The sequence below is a fragment of the Nerophis lumbriciformis genome, linkage group LG27 (genome assembly GCF_033978685.3).
Source record: "Nerophis lumbriciformis linkage group LG27, RoL_Nlum_v2.1, whole genome shotgun sequence".
Lineage (NCBI taxonomy): Eukaryota > Metazoa > Chordata > Actinopteri > Syngnathiformes > Syngnathidae > Nerophis > Nerophis lumbriciformis.
Genome location: NC_084574.2, coordinates 29,714,330 through 29,731,805, shown reverse-complemented (window position 1 = coordinate 29,731,805; position 17,476 = coordinate 29,714,330). Strand labels below are relative to the sequence as shown.

The 17,476-nt window shown below is 39.7% G+C and overlaps 1 protein-coding gene across 4 annotated transcripts in view; it reads left to right on the top strand.

The window, feature by feature from the left end:
- The window catches only part of rgs12b (regulator of G protein signaling 12b), a 137,566-nt gene that overhangs the window by 10,983 nt on the left and 109,107 nt on the right, over nt 1–17,476 (top strand). For all 4 annotated transcript variants that reach the window (XM_061988201.2, XM_061988200.2, XM_061988202.1 and 1 more), the window contains exons 2-4: nt 5,568–6,839; nt 9,334–9,564; nt 11,467–12,423. In XM_061988201.2, coding sequence (XP_061844185.1) covers nt 5,781–6,839; nt 9,334–9,564; nt 11,467–12,423 — 2,247 coding nt within the window. In that variant the 5' untranslated portion in view covers nt 5,568–5,780. The remainder of the gene's footprint in view (nt 1–5,567; nt 6,840–9,333; nt 9,565–11,466; nt 12,424–17,476) is intronic.

Below are 17,476 nucleotides of genomic sequence, written 5' to 3'. Positions count from 1 at the left end.
TGTCCCTGGACACATGGGGACTTTGAATATGACCAATGTATGATCCTGTAACTACTTGGTATCAGATTGATATCCAAATTTGTGGTATCATCCAAAACTAATTTAAAGTATCAAACAACAGAAGAATAAGTGATCATTACATTTTAACAGAAGTGTAGATAGAACATGTTAAAAGAGAAAGTAAGCAGATATTAACAGTAAATGAACAAGTAGATTGATAATTCATTTTCTACCGCTTTCTACCCTTAATACTTTTGACAAAATAATATAATGGAAAATGACACAATATGTTACTGCATATGTCAGCAGACTAAATTAGGAGCCTTTGTTTGTTTACTTACTAATAAAAGACAAGTTGTCTTGTTTGTTCACTATTATATTTAAGGACAAACTTGCAAAAAGAAACATATGTTTAATGTATCGTAAGATTTTTTGTTAAAATAATCAAATTAAATCAATTTTATAAAAGCCAATAATGCAATTTTTTGGGGTCCCCTCTATTTAGAAAAGTATCGAAAAGTATCAAAAAGTACCGAAAAGTATCAAAATAGTTTTGGTACCGGTAATGCTGTATGGACATCCCTGCTGTATGTAATATTCAGCCAATATTACATACAGATAATGTCATGAGACATGCAAAACTAAATTATGTACAAAGACGATAAAAGTAAAGGATATTAAATGAGCTCAAATATACCTACAAAAGAGGCAATATGATGCAATATGTACATACAGCTAGCCTAAATAGCATGGTAGCATTGAGTTTGCAGTCATGCACTGACCAAATATGCTAGCACTCCAACAAGTCAATAACATCAACAAAGCTCACCTTTGTGCATTCATGCTCAGCATAAAATGTTTGGTGGACAAAATGAGACAAAGAAGAAGTGGAAGATTTTACATGTAATCAAACTGTTGATTACATGTAATTTCCGAGGTATCGCCCATTAACTGATACTAAGTATCATTACTGTCAATATTTGTATCGATACCTTCTTTACATTCAAGAGCTCTATCTAAGGGGTTTGCTTTGCTTTTTTGTATGCTCCTCTGGTGTGTGACGTAGCATGTTTAGCTATTCCTTGTCTTGTAGTCCTCCAGTAATGATACTTATAAGAAATTTGCTGCCATGGAGGCGAGTATTGCTGACTTGGAAGTGGCTTGGCTCTATGAAGGGACATTAGTCGCTTGCAAGGATGCTGCATTGTGTTGAGACGCTTGACACTGTCATATTTGCAAGATCCAGCTAGAATGTGTCATCAACATACAATATCACGATGTAACGATAGTATTAAAATCTCTATTGTTGTTCAAATTCATATTATTTATACACTAGAAAAAATATATAACGCAACACTTTTGTTTTTGCTCCCATTTTTCACAAATTCAACTCAAATATCTAAAACTTTTACTATATACACAACAGACCTATTCCTCTCAAATATTGTTCACAAATCTGTCTAAATCTGTGTTAGTGAGCACTTCTTCTTTGCCAAAATAATCCGTCCCACCTCACAGATGTGGCATATGAAGATGCTGATAAAACAGCATGATTAATGCACAGGTATGCCTTAGTCTGCCCACAATAAAAGGCCACTCTGAAATGATCATTATTATTTATTTATTATAAATTATTTTTAATGATCAATTATTGGGGGTGCACGGTGGCAGAGGGGTTAGTGCGTCTGCCTCACAATACGAAGGTCCTGAGTAGGCGTGAGTTCAATCCCGGCCTCGGGATCTTTCTGTGTGGAGTTTGCATGTTCTCCCCGTGACTGCGTGGGTTCCCTCCGGGTACTCCGGCTTCCTCCCACCTCCAAAGACATGCACCTGGGGATAGGTTGATTGGCAACACTAAATTGGCCCTAGTGTGTGAATGTGAGTGTGAATGTTGTCTGTCTATCTGTGTTGGCCCTGCGATGAGGTGGCGACTTGTCCAGGGTGTACCCCGCCTTCCGCCCGATTGTAGCTGAGATAGGCTCCAGCACCCCCCGCGACCTCGAAGGGAAATAAGCGGTAGAAAATGGATGGATGGATGGATTATTGGGGGTTGGGGTGGGGTCAGAAAAGCAGTCAGTATGTGGTGTGACCACTATTTGCCTCACACAGTGCAACACATCTCCTTCGCATAGAGTTGTTCAGGTTGTTGATTGTGGCCTGTGAAATGTTGGTCCACTCCTTTTCAATGGCTGTGCGGAATTGCGGGATATTGTCAGGAACTGTGGTTACACGTGGTCTGCGGTTGTGAGGCCGGTTGGATGTACTGCCAAATTCTCTGAAACGCCTTTCGGAGACGGCTTATTGTAGAGAAATAAACGTTCAATTCACGAGCAACAATTCTGATGGACATTCCTGCAGTCAGCATGCCAACTGCACGCTTTCTTTAAAACTTGCGACATCTGTGGCATTGTGCTGTGTGATAAAACTGCACATTTCAGAATGGCCTTTTATGGTGGGCAGCCTAAGGCACACCTGTGCAATATTCATGCTGTTTAGTCAGCATCTTGATATGCCACACCTGTGAAGTGGGTTGGATTATCTTCGCAAAGAAGAAATGCTCACTAACACAGATTTAGACATATTTGTGAACAATATTTAAGAAGAATAGGTATTTTGTGTATATAGTAAAAGTGTTGGATCTTTGAGTTCAACTCAAAAAATTACGACATGGATGACAGGGAAAGGATACTGTCAAAGTGGAGGCGCGTACATAAGACCGCCCACTAAACGGTGCATCCTGAAGAGACGGTCAGAAAGAGGTTTAAAAATGGTCTGTAAAAAATAATCCATGCAACATTTTGACCTAAGAACCACCATTACATTTTATGTAGACCAGCGCTTATTAAACTTTTTGATCTCTGCGCCCAACTTTTCTACTACAGAGGGGACCCAGTGCTCAATCAAGTACTAACACTAAATTAATCATCTTACTCGTGATTTCAATCATATTCAAAATATATATCTAACTTACTTATAGTTTTACAGGATGAACATTGTCAATTTATATAAAAGCATGTATTAATCACAAATAATATTATCAGGCTGATTAAGAAAATAAATACTAATCAAATATACTGCAAAAGAAAGGACTCATAAAAACTGATGAAAAACAAATTTATATTCAATCACACATTGCTAAAATAAATAAGTTCTAACTAAATTAATAATAAATATTAATAATTAGTATGTCTCTTTAGTAAACTGTCAATAAAATTAAAGTGCAAATGAAAATACAGCTTCTCTACTTTAGTCATAATTTTTGCGCTTAAAAAAACTTCTCAATGACTTAAGCTTCAGACTTCTTCTGTTTGTTTGAGATTGTCATTACTGCCACCAGTGGTGGAAAAGTGTATTACAACTCAGTCCCGTTGCGACCCATATGGACCACAGCTGAGAAATTGTTGGGCCTTCCTCCATGGGGGCACTTGCGGCCCAACATTGGGCACTATGGTTAAAAAACACAAATTTAGACCATAAGGAAGTGTTTTAAATGTAGAAAATAATCATAACATGACCTCTTCAACAAAACAACATTTTTAGATAGTAATTCTAGTTCTGCACGCACAAAATATTGCGAAATACGTATAAATGACGAGATCAACCTTTAAAAAAATGTCTCACACTTTATTAAATGTTCCTATCAATTTACCGTAAAAGTTTTTGGACCAATGATATTCATTGCACAGTTTGCCAGCTTTATTACACGGTAGTTTTTAATGACAAATGCTAAATGACCATGTTGTTTGTTATGTGGAGTGCCCCATTGCGTAGGTTTGTCTTGTAACCCCGAATGACTTAATACCCTTCTTGTCCCTTGCTTGTATATAGAGTGCGAAGGGGATTCTTATGGCCCTTCCTATTCGTTGCAGTTTGCCTGACACATGAGACGTGACAAATTGGGGTGTTCATTGTCCATTTTAGCCACCGGGCAGCAGTGGAGTTTTAAAGGGGAACTGCACTTTTTGGGGGGAATTTTGCCACAATCCTTATGTAAGACAAGAACACATATGTTTTTCTTTTTGAATGCATTCTAACAAGTAAATAAATGCGATAAAAAGTCTGCTTACAATGGAGCTTATGGCTATATTCTGCCTATAAATCCCTTAAAACATCCAAACACCTCCATTAAGGTTTAATATAAATGCTGTAAGTATATATGTAATGTAGTAACAGGCACATTTATAATAACATGTAATATTTATATATTTTGATCATTTTAGGCGTACATGGCGCATTTATTTAAAAAAACGCATCACAGCGTTTGCTTTTTTTTTTTTTTCAACATCACTGATTATTACTTACTAAAGACTTCATCAGAGCCAACAAACTTAATAAAACATCACTTACTGTACAATGTCTGCTGTCATGCCGACTGATAAAATCTTGTTATATTCCCGCTTGGATGAAGAATGACTCATAATCCTTGTGAAGAAAAGCGGGATGGAACCAAGCGTGTTTTTGTGTCTTTCTTGCCATTACCGGGTCTCAGGCCGTAAGACTCTTGAACGCATCATAATTATCCCCTCAACTCCCCCCAAAATGGATTAACTCGCTGGAATAAAAAAAACAATATAACATACATCCATAAACATGGATGCATATGAAAAAGTGCAATATATGTATCTGTACAGTAACCTATTTATTTATTTATACATGCACCTTATTGCTTTTTTATCCTGCACTACCATGAGCTAATGAAACAAAATTTTGTTCTTATCTGTACTGTAAAGTTCAAATTTGAATGACAATAAAAAGGAAGTCTAAGTCTAAACTGGCTGTCAAAGTGTACCAACTTGTCGGATAATGTCCTCATCCTTATCCTATCAAGGTGAGAGGCATTATTTAGGATCTACAATAAACTTCCACAAGCACCAACGCGAGAAAGCAGCTCAGCTGCCGATGATGTCAACAGAGCAGCACATAGTGATCTGTTCTAAATAGTTTGTGTGCGTTAGCGCTTATAATAACATTATCACTAATACATGGTTAATATTCATGTCGCAAAATGTAAATGGAGTATTGTTGGCGGTTTTTGGATGATTATTTATTGGGTTTTATAAGAGGAATATAGGACCTCCCATTGGCTCCATTGTAAGCAGACTTTATTTACGTTGTTATATAATGCATAAAAAAAATACATCCGTCGTCTTGTCTTTCATCAGAATTGTGAACGATTTTACTTCCAAAAAAGTGCAGTTCCCCTTTAAATATCCCACAATGTGTTTTGTGGCAATTCCAACTTCGACCACAGCGTCAGTTGCTACGTAGAGTTGCGCTTTCCATGATTTTCAGCAGACTGCATTGCAAAATGATTAACCCACGCCTTCATCCTCTCATGCGACATTCACCCGGGAATGGGGCCGTATGAATCCCTTCCCTACTGTACTGTCATACCAACATCTGGTTTCTGCAGTGTTGGTGGTAAAAGTCTGTAAGTCAAGTGCTGAAAATGCAACTTCAGCCCAAAATTATAAATTTGGTGCATCACTAATTTTGAAAAACTACAGAGTTTAGCGCAATTCAAGGTGCACCTATTGTAACAGAGTTCTGTTTGGTCTTTTGCGCAGATGGATAAGTCTATCAAATGGAGAAGCATGGAGGGGTCGACTTTAGAGAGGTTTGCCAGAGCTGAGTCCAAACTTGCACCCCTGTGCTGTATTTGCCACTGGATGGCAGGACTCTTTGACTAGAAGACAGTTGCTGGCTGGATGCTCTGTGCTCCTGCATGTCAGTGACAGAAATGTTTTGAGCAAACAGATGAGAGAAAATCCTCTGGCGCAATGTTCAAGCAAGTGGATTCATTACCAAAAAGACGTCCGCATGGGGGCAATGAGCCCAGCCGGTCCCAGTCTCCCCCACCGCCCTGTGCCCAGCAGAGGAGACTCCGTGCTGTAGAAGTGGCACGAGGGAGGACGGGGTACGGTTTTACGCTCTCAGGCCAAAACCCTTGTGTGCTCAGTTGTGTCCTAAAAGGCAGCCCTGCAGATTTTGTGGGTCTACATTCAGGGGACCATGTCCTGACTGTCAATGACATCAATGTCTCCAAGGCGTCCCACGAAGATGTTGTCAAATTGATTGGACGCTGCACCGGTGTATTGAAGCTGGTCATCGGCGAGGCAGAGCGCCACAGGCGACATCATCACCAGCAACGCAGTTCAGGTAGCCGTCACCACAGCAGCAACACAATGGCCGCACCTTACCAGGACTCATGCTCCAGTGACGACGAGTTGGACGGCCTTTACCACAACAGCGTCAACAACAACAACAACAGCACGAGGGCCGGTTGTGGACCTCATGGTGCCTGGTTCAAACCCAAACTGGATTCCAAGCAGCTCGGCATCAACCGGGCAGAGAGGGTGGTGGCGGAGCTGCAGTCGGGGGGAATTTTTAACATGATCTTTGAGAATTCCAGCCATTCATCCAGCAGCTCCGACAAGGACCGACCCACACACAACTCATTGTCCAAACCACGCCCATCCTCCGATCCTGAGTTTCCCGCTCATCGAAGCTCCTCCCGCTCGCACAGCAACCCCGTCATGCTCTCTGAGGAGGAAATGGCCCAAGTTCTAAATGACGACTCGGTATTCGTGGACGCAGATTTCCAACATCTCCACCTTCATCATCAAGAGGAACAAGACATGGACGTAGGTGACGGGCGTGACTTGGTCCTGGAGCCTAGTCAGGACATTGTCAACGTGGGCATGATGGTGGGTTACCTGGGCTCCATTGAGTTGGCCTCTACAGGCACCAGCCTGGAGAGTGACAGCCTGCAAGCCATCAGAGGATGCATGAGACGTCTGCGGGCTGAACAAAAGATCCATTCATTGGTTCTCATGAAGGTTGGTAAAAAGTCTTGTTGTTAGGGGTCTCCAGATTTGATATGGATATCGGTCCGCTATCAGAAGAAAACACATTTCAGATGATAGCGTCTTGCATCCAATATAAGCTCCGATACAAGCAATCCTGCAGCCTCTTTAGTTGGGCAAAACTGGTCAGCCAGTTAACACCTATATGTCTTCCAATAAGTACGAAGTTTGATCTTTTCTTGTATTTTAGTCAAGTAATTTACAAACGGTAAACATGGTAGGCTATTGGCTTCTAGATGCTAACAGCTACACAACAACTAAGCACACAATAGCACACAAGCTAGATATACATAAAAGGCCAAACGTTTGGACATACATTCATTCAATGGGTTTTCTTTATTTTCAAGACTATTTACGTTATAGATTGTCACTGAAGGCATCAAAACTATGGATAAACACATTTGAAGTTATGTACTTAACAAAAAAAGGTGAAATAACTGAAAGCATGTTTTGTATTCTAGTTTCTTCAAAATAGCCACCCTTTGCTCTGATTACTACTTTGCACACTCTTGGCATTCTCCCGATGAGCTTCAAGCACACCTGTGAAGTGAAAACCATTTCAGGTTACTACCTCTCGAAGCTCATCAAGAGAATGCCAAGAGTGTGCAAAGCAGTATATAGAGCAAAGGGTGGCTATTTGGAAGAAACTAGAATATAAAACATGTTTTCAGTTATTTCATTTTTTGTTAAGTTTTTAACTCCACATGTGTTCATTCATAGTTTTGATGCTTTCAGTGACAATCTACAATGTAAATAGTCATGAAAATAAAGAAAACGCATTGATTGAGAAGGTGTGTCCAAACTTTTGGCCTGTACTGTATGTAAAAGTGTCTTTAATTGAACAATATTACAGTCTAAAATACCACATTTGTCAATATAAACAAGTATCAAATACTTTGAGTTGCATATTACTTACAGATTCAAAGACTCCAATGTAGAAGCTTAGTAGAAGGTATCCAGTAACAACCGTGTCCGCATTATTCATCTTCCTGTGTCACAAGGACTTTAATTCAACACTGGAAAATCTCACAATCTAACCAAGTGTATACATCTACTTTCTCGTCAAAACAATGAAACAAACTTAATACAAGTCACAATCCCCTGAATAGTATTGTTTCAGTGAGAACTCTTTTTTTTTTTTTTTTTTTTTTAGGTAATAGATCTTCTAAGGAAAAATATACTACATTTCAGTTTCAGTTCAGTTCAGTTTCAGTTTATTTCAAACATGCATACAATACAATGTAGTTAATCACATATTTCCAATTGTTTCATTACAGCATGTCCGAAAAGGAGTAGGAAGAAGCTGAGCTTATTTAATCCTAACCCTTTTCATACCATAGCAATTTTATCCTATTTCCTTGTTCTCTGTAAAACAACAGTGAAAAAATAAATAATAAACAAATAACATAGTAAGTAAATAAATATTAAATACATAAATAATCTTTGTCTCAATAAAAAAACAATAAAACAAACAAACAAAACAAAACAAAAAAACATCAATTTGTTATTAGACACAAAACTTTGCAATACTAACAAGTATAGTTGTATTGCTAATTTCAAGGTCACTTTTAAGTTTTTAAAGCTTAGAAATAATGTCTTATTTCAAGAAATCTTATCAAGACAAATTTGACTTGTTCTATTGGGTGATTTTTTTTTTTTGCTCATTACAAGCAAAAATATCTCATGTTGATTTGTTTTTACTCTATTCAAGAGGGGAATTTTGTCCGGTGAACAAATTAGTGTGACCAAAAACAAATTAACACCTGACTTTAAAAGCATACATGTGTCATAAAATTAGTGTTTTTCAGACCTATCATTGTTCCCTGAGTAGTTTCACTTGATCAAACATTTTCTAACTTTCTACACTATAAAATAATAAAAGTGTGTTCTATGATTCGTATCAGATTATTACCGCTGTAGGCCGATACTCAAGGCTCCAAAAGCGGTTTTGTATCGGAAGTGAAAAAGTTGTATTTGGACACTCCTACTCATTATACATTATATTGGATGTTTGATTTTAATATATGATGTACTTTGTACTCTGTTACAAGTTATTTCTTGGAATTAATAGTGCTTCTGACCTTCTTTATCAAAATGTTGGAACTTGGAACTTTATTTGGCTTATTTTGCAGCCGTACTTAATGAAGTAAAGCAGTGCCCCTGAACGCCTCATCACTTGAAGAGCGCATGGACAGCACAGTGCTTGACTGATCCCGCTCCAAAAGTAGACATACTGTACATATTCATCGTTCTGCGTACGTTCTATTAACAAACCACACACATAATAAAGATGGTTAAAGGATTCACTGGCTGAAATTTGTCATCAGAAAGACATGTTCTATTCATCCATTTTTCACTTCACCAACGCTTGGGATTCTTTGTTTGGGCACTCGATTTTAAGGAGCGATACGTGGGCAAACAGACTAGTTTGTTACACTCAATGTTTGTAACTCACATGTCTTGCCAGGTCCTGCATGACAGTGTGCGCCTGTGCAGCGACAGAGGGCAGACCCTTGCCACATATCCCGCAGAGAAACTGGCCTTCAGTGCCTGTTGCCCCGATGACCGGAGATTCTTCGGACTGGTCACCATGCAGGCCACAGACGACGGTCACTTCGTCAGAGGACGATATGATGAAGGCGGTTTGAGGACATCTTGTCACGTGTTCATTGTGGACCCTGACCTGTGTCACCACCAGGTGAGACACAGTGATTTGATATTTTATAGATATACCCGTGTGCCATTCACCAACAGATACAAATTGATAAATGAGAATGCATGAAGTGTTTGTTTTCTCACCTTAATTAAGAATTATGTTTTCTAGAAATCAATTTCTATTCAATTTACTATCATTGACTAGCTTATGAAAACTTTCATGAAAATAGTTGATATCAGGAGTAGGGATGGGTACTGAATAGAGATGTCCGGTAATGGCTTTTTTGCTGATATCCGATATTCCGATATTGTCCAACTCTTAATAACCAATTCCGATATCAACCGATACCGATACATACAGTCGTGGAATTAACACATTATTATGCCTAATTTTGTTGTGATGCCCCGCTGGATGCATTAAACAATGTAACAAGGTTTTCCAAAATAAATCAACTCAATTAATGGAAAAAAATGCCAACGTGGCACTGCCATATTTATTATTGAAGTCACAAAGTGCATAATTTTTTTTAACATGCCTCAAAACAGCAGCTTGGAATTTGGGACATACTCTCCCTGAGAGAGCATGAGGAGGTTGATGTGGTTGGGGGGGAGGGGTTGAGGTGTGTGTGTGTGGGGGCGTAGCGGGGGGTGTATATTGTAGCGTCTCGGAAGAGTTAGTGCTGCAAGGGGTTGTGGGTATTTGTTCTGTTGTGTTTATGTTGTGTTACAGTGCGGATGTTCTCCCGAAATGTGTTTGTCATTCTTGTTTGGTGTAGGTTCACAGTGTGGCGCATGTTTGTAACAGTGTTAAAGTTGTTTATACGGCCACCCTCAGTGTGACCTGTATGGCTGTTGACCAAGTATGACTTGCATTGTGAAAAGCCGTAGATATAATGTGACTGGGCCGGCACGCAAAGGTAGTGCCTTTAAGGTTAATTGGTGTTCTGTACTTCTCCCTACGTCCGTGTACACAGCGGCGTTTTAAAAAAGTCATACATTTTACTTTTTGAAACCGATACCGATAATTTTGAAACCGATACCGATAATTTCCGATATTACATTTTAAAGTATTTATCGGCCGATAATATCGGCAGTCCGATATTATCGGACATCTCTAGTTTAGACCTAACCTTAGCCAATTATGACTCATCATACGAACACCAACCAATCATCATGGATTTTCTCCGTAGGTATTGGCGTTATCATTCATCCATGTCATTGTATTTTATATGTATTTTTTTGGCCAGTATTCGCAGTCCATTTTCTCTCTTTGTTGCTTGTAGCTTTGATGTAAGCTACGTACCTACATGGGTCTAAAAGTATCTAATCTACAGGAAAAGCTACTCGTTTAAAAAGTAGCTAAGCTACTGTCAAGCTACCGGAAAAATGTAGTTAAGCTACGTAGCTTAGCTACATGTAGCTTGTTACTGCCCATCACTGCATCTGGGTTAGGGTTAGGGTTATCAAATTGTACCATATTTTGATTCCTTGCTACACGTGACATCAGGTCCGGTTGCAGACTTTGGACCGTCTCAAGCACTCAAGCAGTCAATCACTCAGAGCAGACTCAGCCAAACTGCTTCCAGATAATGTTACAATTTGGCCTGATCTCTATAAAACACATGGGCCTCGCTTGGATGAATTAATGTAGATAGACACCACTAGATGGCTGTAATTTCTTTACCATGCCACACAGTATGTATTGCGACACAGAAGACATGACATCCGTCGAGCTGAATTTTAAAGTAGAGTTTAAAAAAAAAAGAGAAGGCGAGTGAATGCCAAATGTCATACTGTTCTATCCACAACATTCTAAACATTATTGTAATACAGATTTTGTTGTATCATATATGATTTGAATTATAAATAATCATTAACGAACACTGTATGAGGATTATAATAGTTTGGCAAATATTTAATGTGGTTCTTGTCTTGTTTTGCTCAGGTGCATTTGGGCATAGCCAGAAGGTTTGGCTTTGAATGCACCCCTGACCCAGACACTGGAGGCTGTCTGGAATTCCCATCCAGTTCTCAGCCCCTCCTTCACTTTGTGTCTGTTCTCTACCGGGACATGGGGGACAACATTGAGGGGGTCCGTGCCCGAGCCTTTCACGATCCGGATAACGATGCCCAACAGAACCACAGCACCAGCAGCAACAGCGATAGCGGGATCGGTAACTTTTTACCTGAGGAGAAGAGCAACAGAGTGCTGTTAGTTGACCTTGGAGGGTCAGCTAACCACAATCATGTCTCCGGGCCACGCCACTGGGACAGCCCACCTTCCTCCCAGCAGGCCTGGAGCCCTACCTTAGGAGTTGCAGCCTCTCACCCGCCTCCCCCTCCGCCCGCTATAAGAAATGGCCACTACCGCCATGAACCGTACCTGGCTGACCTGCCTCATCCCCTCCCGCTGGCCTACCCTGATGTCCCGGCTAGACATGTTCGAGGTGCACACCCCAATCACTACTCACAAGGGAAGTGGGGAGGAGCTGTCGGAGGCGGGGACAAGAGGGGGGCCGGAGGAGGGGCGGAGCCTCAGCGTTGGCTGCCAGTCCACGTGCTGAGAGACTGGCATCAGCAACACCACCAACTCCAGGGTCTGAGCAGCGATCAGGAGTCGTACGCCGAATCCACCGACGGGTGGTCATCAGCTAATTGCAGCACCCTACCTCCACCCATGAGTAAGATCCCTGCCGACCGCTACCGGGCCCCACTGGTCCCCGGGGAACACCTGCCGCCACCTGGAGGGAGCCAGCCTGTACCTCCCTTGCAGGCCCAGACCCACACTCAGCGGCTGGTTGCTCAGAAAGATGAGTGGGCCAAGAAGCTGTTTGGTGCTGGGGACAGGGAAAGGAGTGGAAACGAGAAGAAACAAGGAGGCGCCAAAGATGCTGAGAAAAAGGTAAGAATTTAATTCACTTCATTTATTTATTTGGATTTCCACTAAATGTGTCTTTGCACATTTGGAGAAGCTGTGTTTGAACACGAGAAGCCCCGACAGCAGGTAGTCTCCTCCATGCTGCTGTGGAAATTTTCTCTAAATACAGTCCGTCCAGGTGCAGTTTATTGAGGTTATAAATCCATCTGAGTTCATGCCAGTGCTTCCCATCTCCCTCTCGCTCTGAATGCCCCCTATTCAACTCCAGTAGTGTCTCTCTCACTGACCTGTCAAACCTTTCGTCCGCGTGAAAAGTTTCCTGACCTGTGTCGACCCCACCAAACGTCATATTGAATATTGAGAGCTGGGTACTCTGCCCAGACTAACTATGTCGATAAGTTATTTAGTCCACTGCTCCAGTATCAGATCATACATAATGCACCAGGCAGACATATGTCTTGACAGGAAAACCACCTGTTTCACATTCTAATACGTTCCACTAAAGTGGGTTTCAAATTGGTTACTATGGACTAAATGTCTGATGTAAGCCCATGTATAGTTACTGTACTTTTTTTATACTTCCATGTACGATGATTAGACTGGGCCACTCTTGAATGTGCACATTTTTAAAGACAAATTAGCTTTATGGACATAAGCCACAAGAACAAGTGTTTTTTTTTTTTTTGGTGAATGCATTGAATATTAATTTCCATACTTACTACTACTAATGAGTCAATCAGTCTAAAGTGAACATTATTAATCTTTTGTAAACAAAAATGTTTTAATCTGGGTGTATATAATGAAGTGACCCATCAGTGTATATTGTACAATCAATTATTTCGATTACATTTGTGTGGCAGAGCAGAGTTTCAAAAAAGTGCAATGTGGATGATCTGCATTTATTAGAATTGGCAAGCAGAAAAAAAGTGTTGTTTATTTAAACTGTTATTGTCCTCCCTTCCTAAAAACAAGCAAATGGCTGCACCCACTTCTCCTTGTCTAGATCTATGGCCAAATAAAGAACAACAAATATTCACCCTAAATGTATTAGATGTTGACAAAAAATAAAAATCATTTTTAAAATAGTATATATGTATGACATTATAAAAAAGCCTCTAAAGTCTTAGGAAATTATAACATTGTAGAAACGGTAGTTTATGGCTGCAACTATTATTCAATTAAATCGGTTAAATCTGTTAGAAAGAGCTTTTATTTATATGCTAATTTAGTGAATGTACAATAAAAATGGATGATATGTGAACTGCATGGAATGAATATAAACTACTGATTAGCGATTTCAACACCTCTAAATTTGTTACTGAAAATACAACTGAGATGCACGTACAATCAAACAGCTGGTGCGTAATTGGTACAATACTTACGGTATTAACCCTTTTTAGGGCGCAACAAAATACCAGATCCACATGGCCGATGCAACAGAAAACAGTGGTGTGTGGGTGCCTTGATCCGATGTATAAGGTGCAATTTCAATCTGGATGATGTGCTTTTATTAGAAAAAAAACAATACAAAAATTTGATGATTTCAACTATTTCCCCTTAAATTATAGGGGTGTCTAATTAATGAATCTTACAACAACTCAGGACTCAATACTTTGATTCTTGAGGTGACGATGCAATTCAGAATCAATTCTCGATTCAAACCCATCCCCGCTATACAGTGAGTCTAGGTTAGCTTTGCCTCGTTCCTCACTTAAAACGTGAGTGAGGAATGCACTACCGACCTGATAAGGCCTGATAAATCTGAAAGACAAAGAGATGATACAGTATTATCTGCTCACAGATGCTACCCGGTGGTTGTTTGACCACACAGCACCTAGTCCTGGATAGTCCCACTCCTTAATGCTTCAGTCACATGCAGGATTCTCACAGGAATGACGCAAAAATACAACCTTACCCACTGTATATGGTTTGGTATAAAATGATGATAAAACCTCTTCAAAACAGGTTATAGGTTGCAAAAGCTCTTTTTGACTAATGACTTATATTTGCAGCAAGTAGGCCACAGATGGCTTAAAAAGTGTCTTTTAAAAAGTTGATTCTGGAAAAAAAAAAGAAAAAATAGGATTGTAAAAATGTTTAATCGATTTAGGATTTTCCGCACCCCTAATAAGTACACATTGAGGCCTATAAAAAGTGTGTATCCCATTACTCCATTAATCAAACAAACTAATCGATATATTAGTCAGTTATTAAAATAATCGATAGCTGCAATATAGTGTCCAACATTGTGGAAAATCAAAATTCTGTCCCAATTATTGTTAAGACAAAGCTGTAAATGGACACTTTCTTGTTATAATGAACCATACTGTTGCTTCCTTCTGGTCCGAGGGACCCCAGGCCACAATTAGAGGAAGTGTTCCAAGGCCAGGGGGCCAGGGGTGGTCCTGACAGTCACAGGAAGTTGGACTTTTTTTTAGACCAATATCCTTCATGGGGCGAGAAAGACACAGCTTGAGGGGATTTTGTAGTCATGACAGGTGGTCGAGATAAGGTGCTGATCCTGCTGTGAAAATCGAAGCTTTTCTGGAGTCAGTTCTTTATTCACATTTCAGTCAGCTGTAAGGAAATTTGTTGTTGCTTTGCCACACGATGGCGCTGATTCACTAATTTGAATTGACACCATTTAGGGAAGGTTTTCTACCGCTTGTCCCTCTTGGAGTTGCCACCTCATCGCAGGGCCTACACAGATAGACAGACAACATTCACACTCACATTCACACACTAGGGCCGATATAGTGTTACCAATCAACCTATCCCCAGGTGCATGTCTTTGGAGGTGGGAGGAAGCCGGAGTACCCGCAGGGAAACAATGGGTATCTTTTATTTATGATAATAAATGTCAAATATTTAAAAAAAAATTCATTGAGGGCCACATCGCAGTTGCAACTGCCCTCAGAGGGTAAACATGAATGATATAACCATATACATATATTATTGTGGGGGCCACATTTCCACAAAGATAAGGACTGAGGGGACATACTTCTTCATTCATAATTATTCATATTTTGTGTATTCTGGAGAACCAGTGTCCTTTACAGTGGACATTTTAACTTTGGTCTATTTATTTTGTCAAAGTTGGGAATTTCAGGGTAAAAAATAGCCTTGTCTATACAACAGGAGCACTCTGCTGTTTTTAAGGACCTACTGCGCAAAAAGTAGCCAAATACCATCTACAGTCGTGGTCAAAAGTTTACATACGCGTGTAAAGAACATAATGTCATGGCTGTCTTGAGTGTCCGATAATTTCTACAACTCTTATTTTTTTGTGATAGAGTGATTGGAGCAGATACTTGTTGGTCACAAAACACATTCATGAAGTTTGGTTCTATTATGAATTTTATTATGGGTCTACTGAAAATGTGACCAAATCTGCTGGGTCAAAAGTATACATACAGCAATGTTAATATTTGGTTACACGTCCCTTGGCAAGTTTCACTGCAATACGGCGCTTTTGGTTGACATCCACAAGCATCTGGTTGAATTTTTGACCACTCCTCTTGACAAAATTGGTGCAGTTCAGCTAAATATGAATGTATTTTGCTACTCGATAGTGTATAGTTTGCATAATGCTGCAACTAATTAGCAGTAATCACTAGAGGGCAGCATTAAGCAGTGGCCTATGTCTTTTACTGCCTCCTGATTAATGACTTTAATGAGGGGACAGTACTTATAGTCCTCAAGCACAAACAGTGTTGTATTAAAAGTGGTACATCCATGTGTGAAGGCAACACAAGACTTCTGTTTGGTTTAAGGGGTTACATCATTGCCAATAAAACTTGATGACACAGGCTAATGCAATGCACATTTTAGGCAGCAGTTTATGGCATATGCTCACTTTTTGGGTTAAGTCATTCCAGTTAATGGTTTGCCACGGCAGTAGTAAATAAGTCCATATATCTTTCATCATGCAGCCGTCTTATCCTTTGCCGGACTGTCTATCCCAACAGACATTTTGTTACTGCAGCCTTACGTCCTCCATTATTTGTGAATCCGTAGATGGTTTCCCAGTTTGCTTGTGGTTGTCTATGCGATAACACAGGACTGCACATGCCTGTGTCTAAGATGTGGAATTTAACATTTCAGTGGAGAAAAAAAAAAGCGAAAGCACTTACATAAATGGACTTGCCTCCGCACAAGCACAAGGCCATACATATTGTGAGCAATTCAGGACACCTGACCATTTACAGGAGGAGACTTGACATTTACAAGAACCCCCTCTCAGTGGAGATAATAGTGGCCATCCTTTGTTTGCTGCAGATCAAACTAGAAACCAAATAAATGGCTCTAATTTGATACTGATAACAATAACATGATTATTAATATACTGAAATCTAACTTGAGCCTATTAAAATATAGTGTGTTTGAGAGTATATTTAGCTTTATCTCGCTGTTAATAATTGACATATATGTAGTTAGTAGAGGTGCTGAAAAAAATCCATAATAATAATAATTACCGGATTTTAGAGCGCACCGGTATAGAACCCGCACCCACTAAATTTTATAGGACATTTTCTTTCCCCATATATTAGCTGCACCGGACTATAAGCCACCGATACAGTACAGGCCAAAAGTTTGGACACCAATTCTGTTTCAATGCGTTTTCTTTATTTTCATGACTATTTACATTGTAGATTGTCACTGAAGGCTTCAAAACTATGAATGAACACGCATGGAGTTATGTACTTTACAAAAAAAGGTGAAATAACTGAAAACATGTTTTATATTCTAGTTTCTTCAAAATAGCCACCCTTTGCTCTGATTACTGCTTTACACACTCTTGGCATTCTCTCGATGAGCTTCAAGAGGTTATCAATTATTATATTTGCAATCCTCCTCACAAAATTGTGGGCATTCTAATGAATTCTCCATATTCATTAAGACAGACACGCTAAATGGATTGCGCTCTTTATTTTAGACACACAATCCACTGCGCACAAGCTGAGTAGATCAAGTGTGCACGTGTTTTAATACACACACACCTTTAGTAGATAAGACTATGTCTATGTCTAACCTTCTCATACATTTGATGTGAACATTTGTTGTCCTCTGTTTGCCC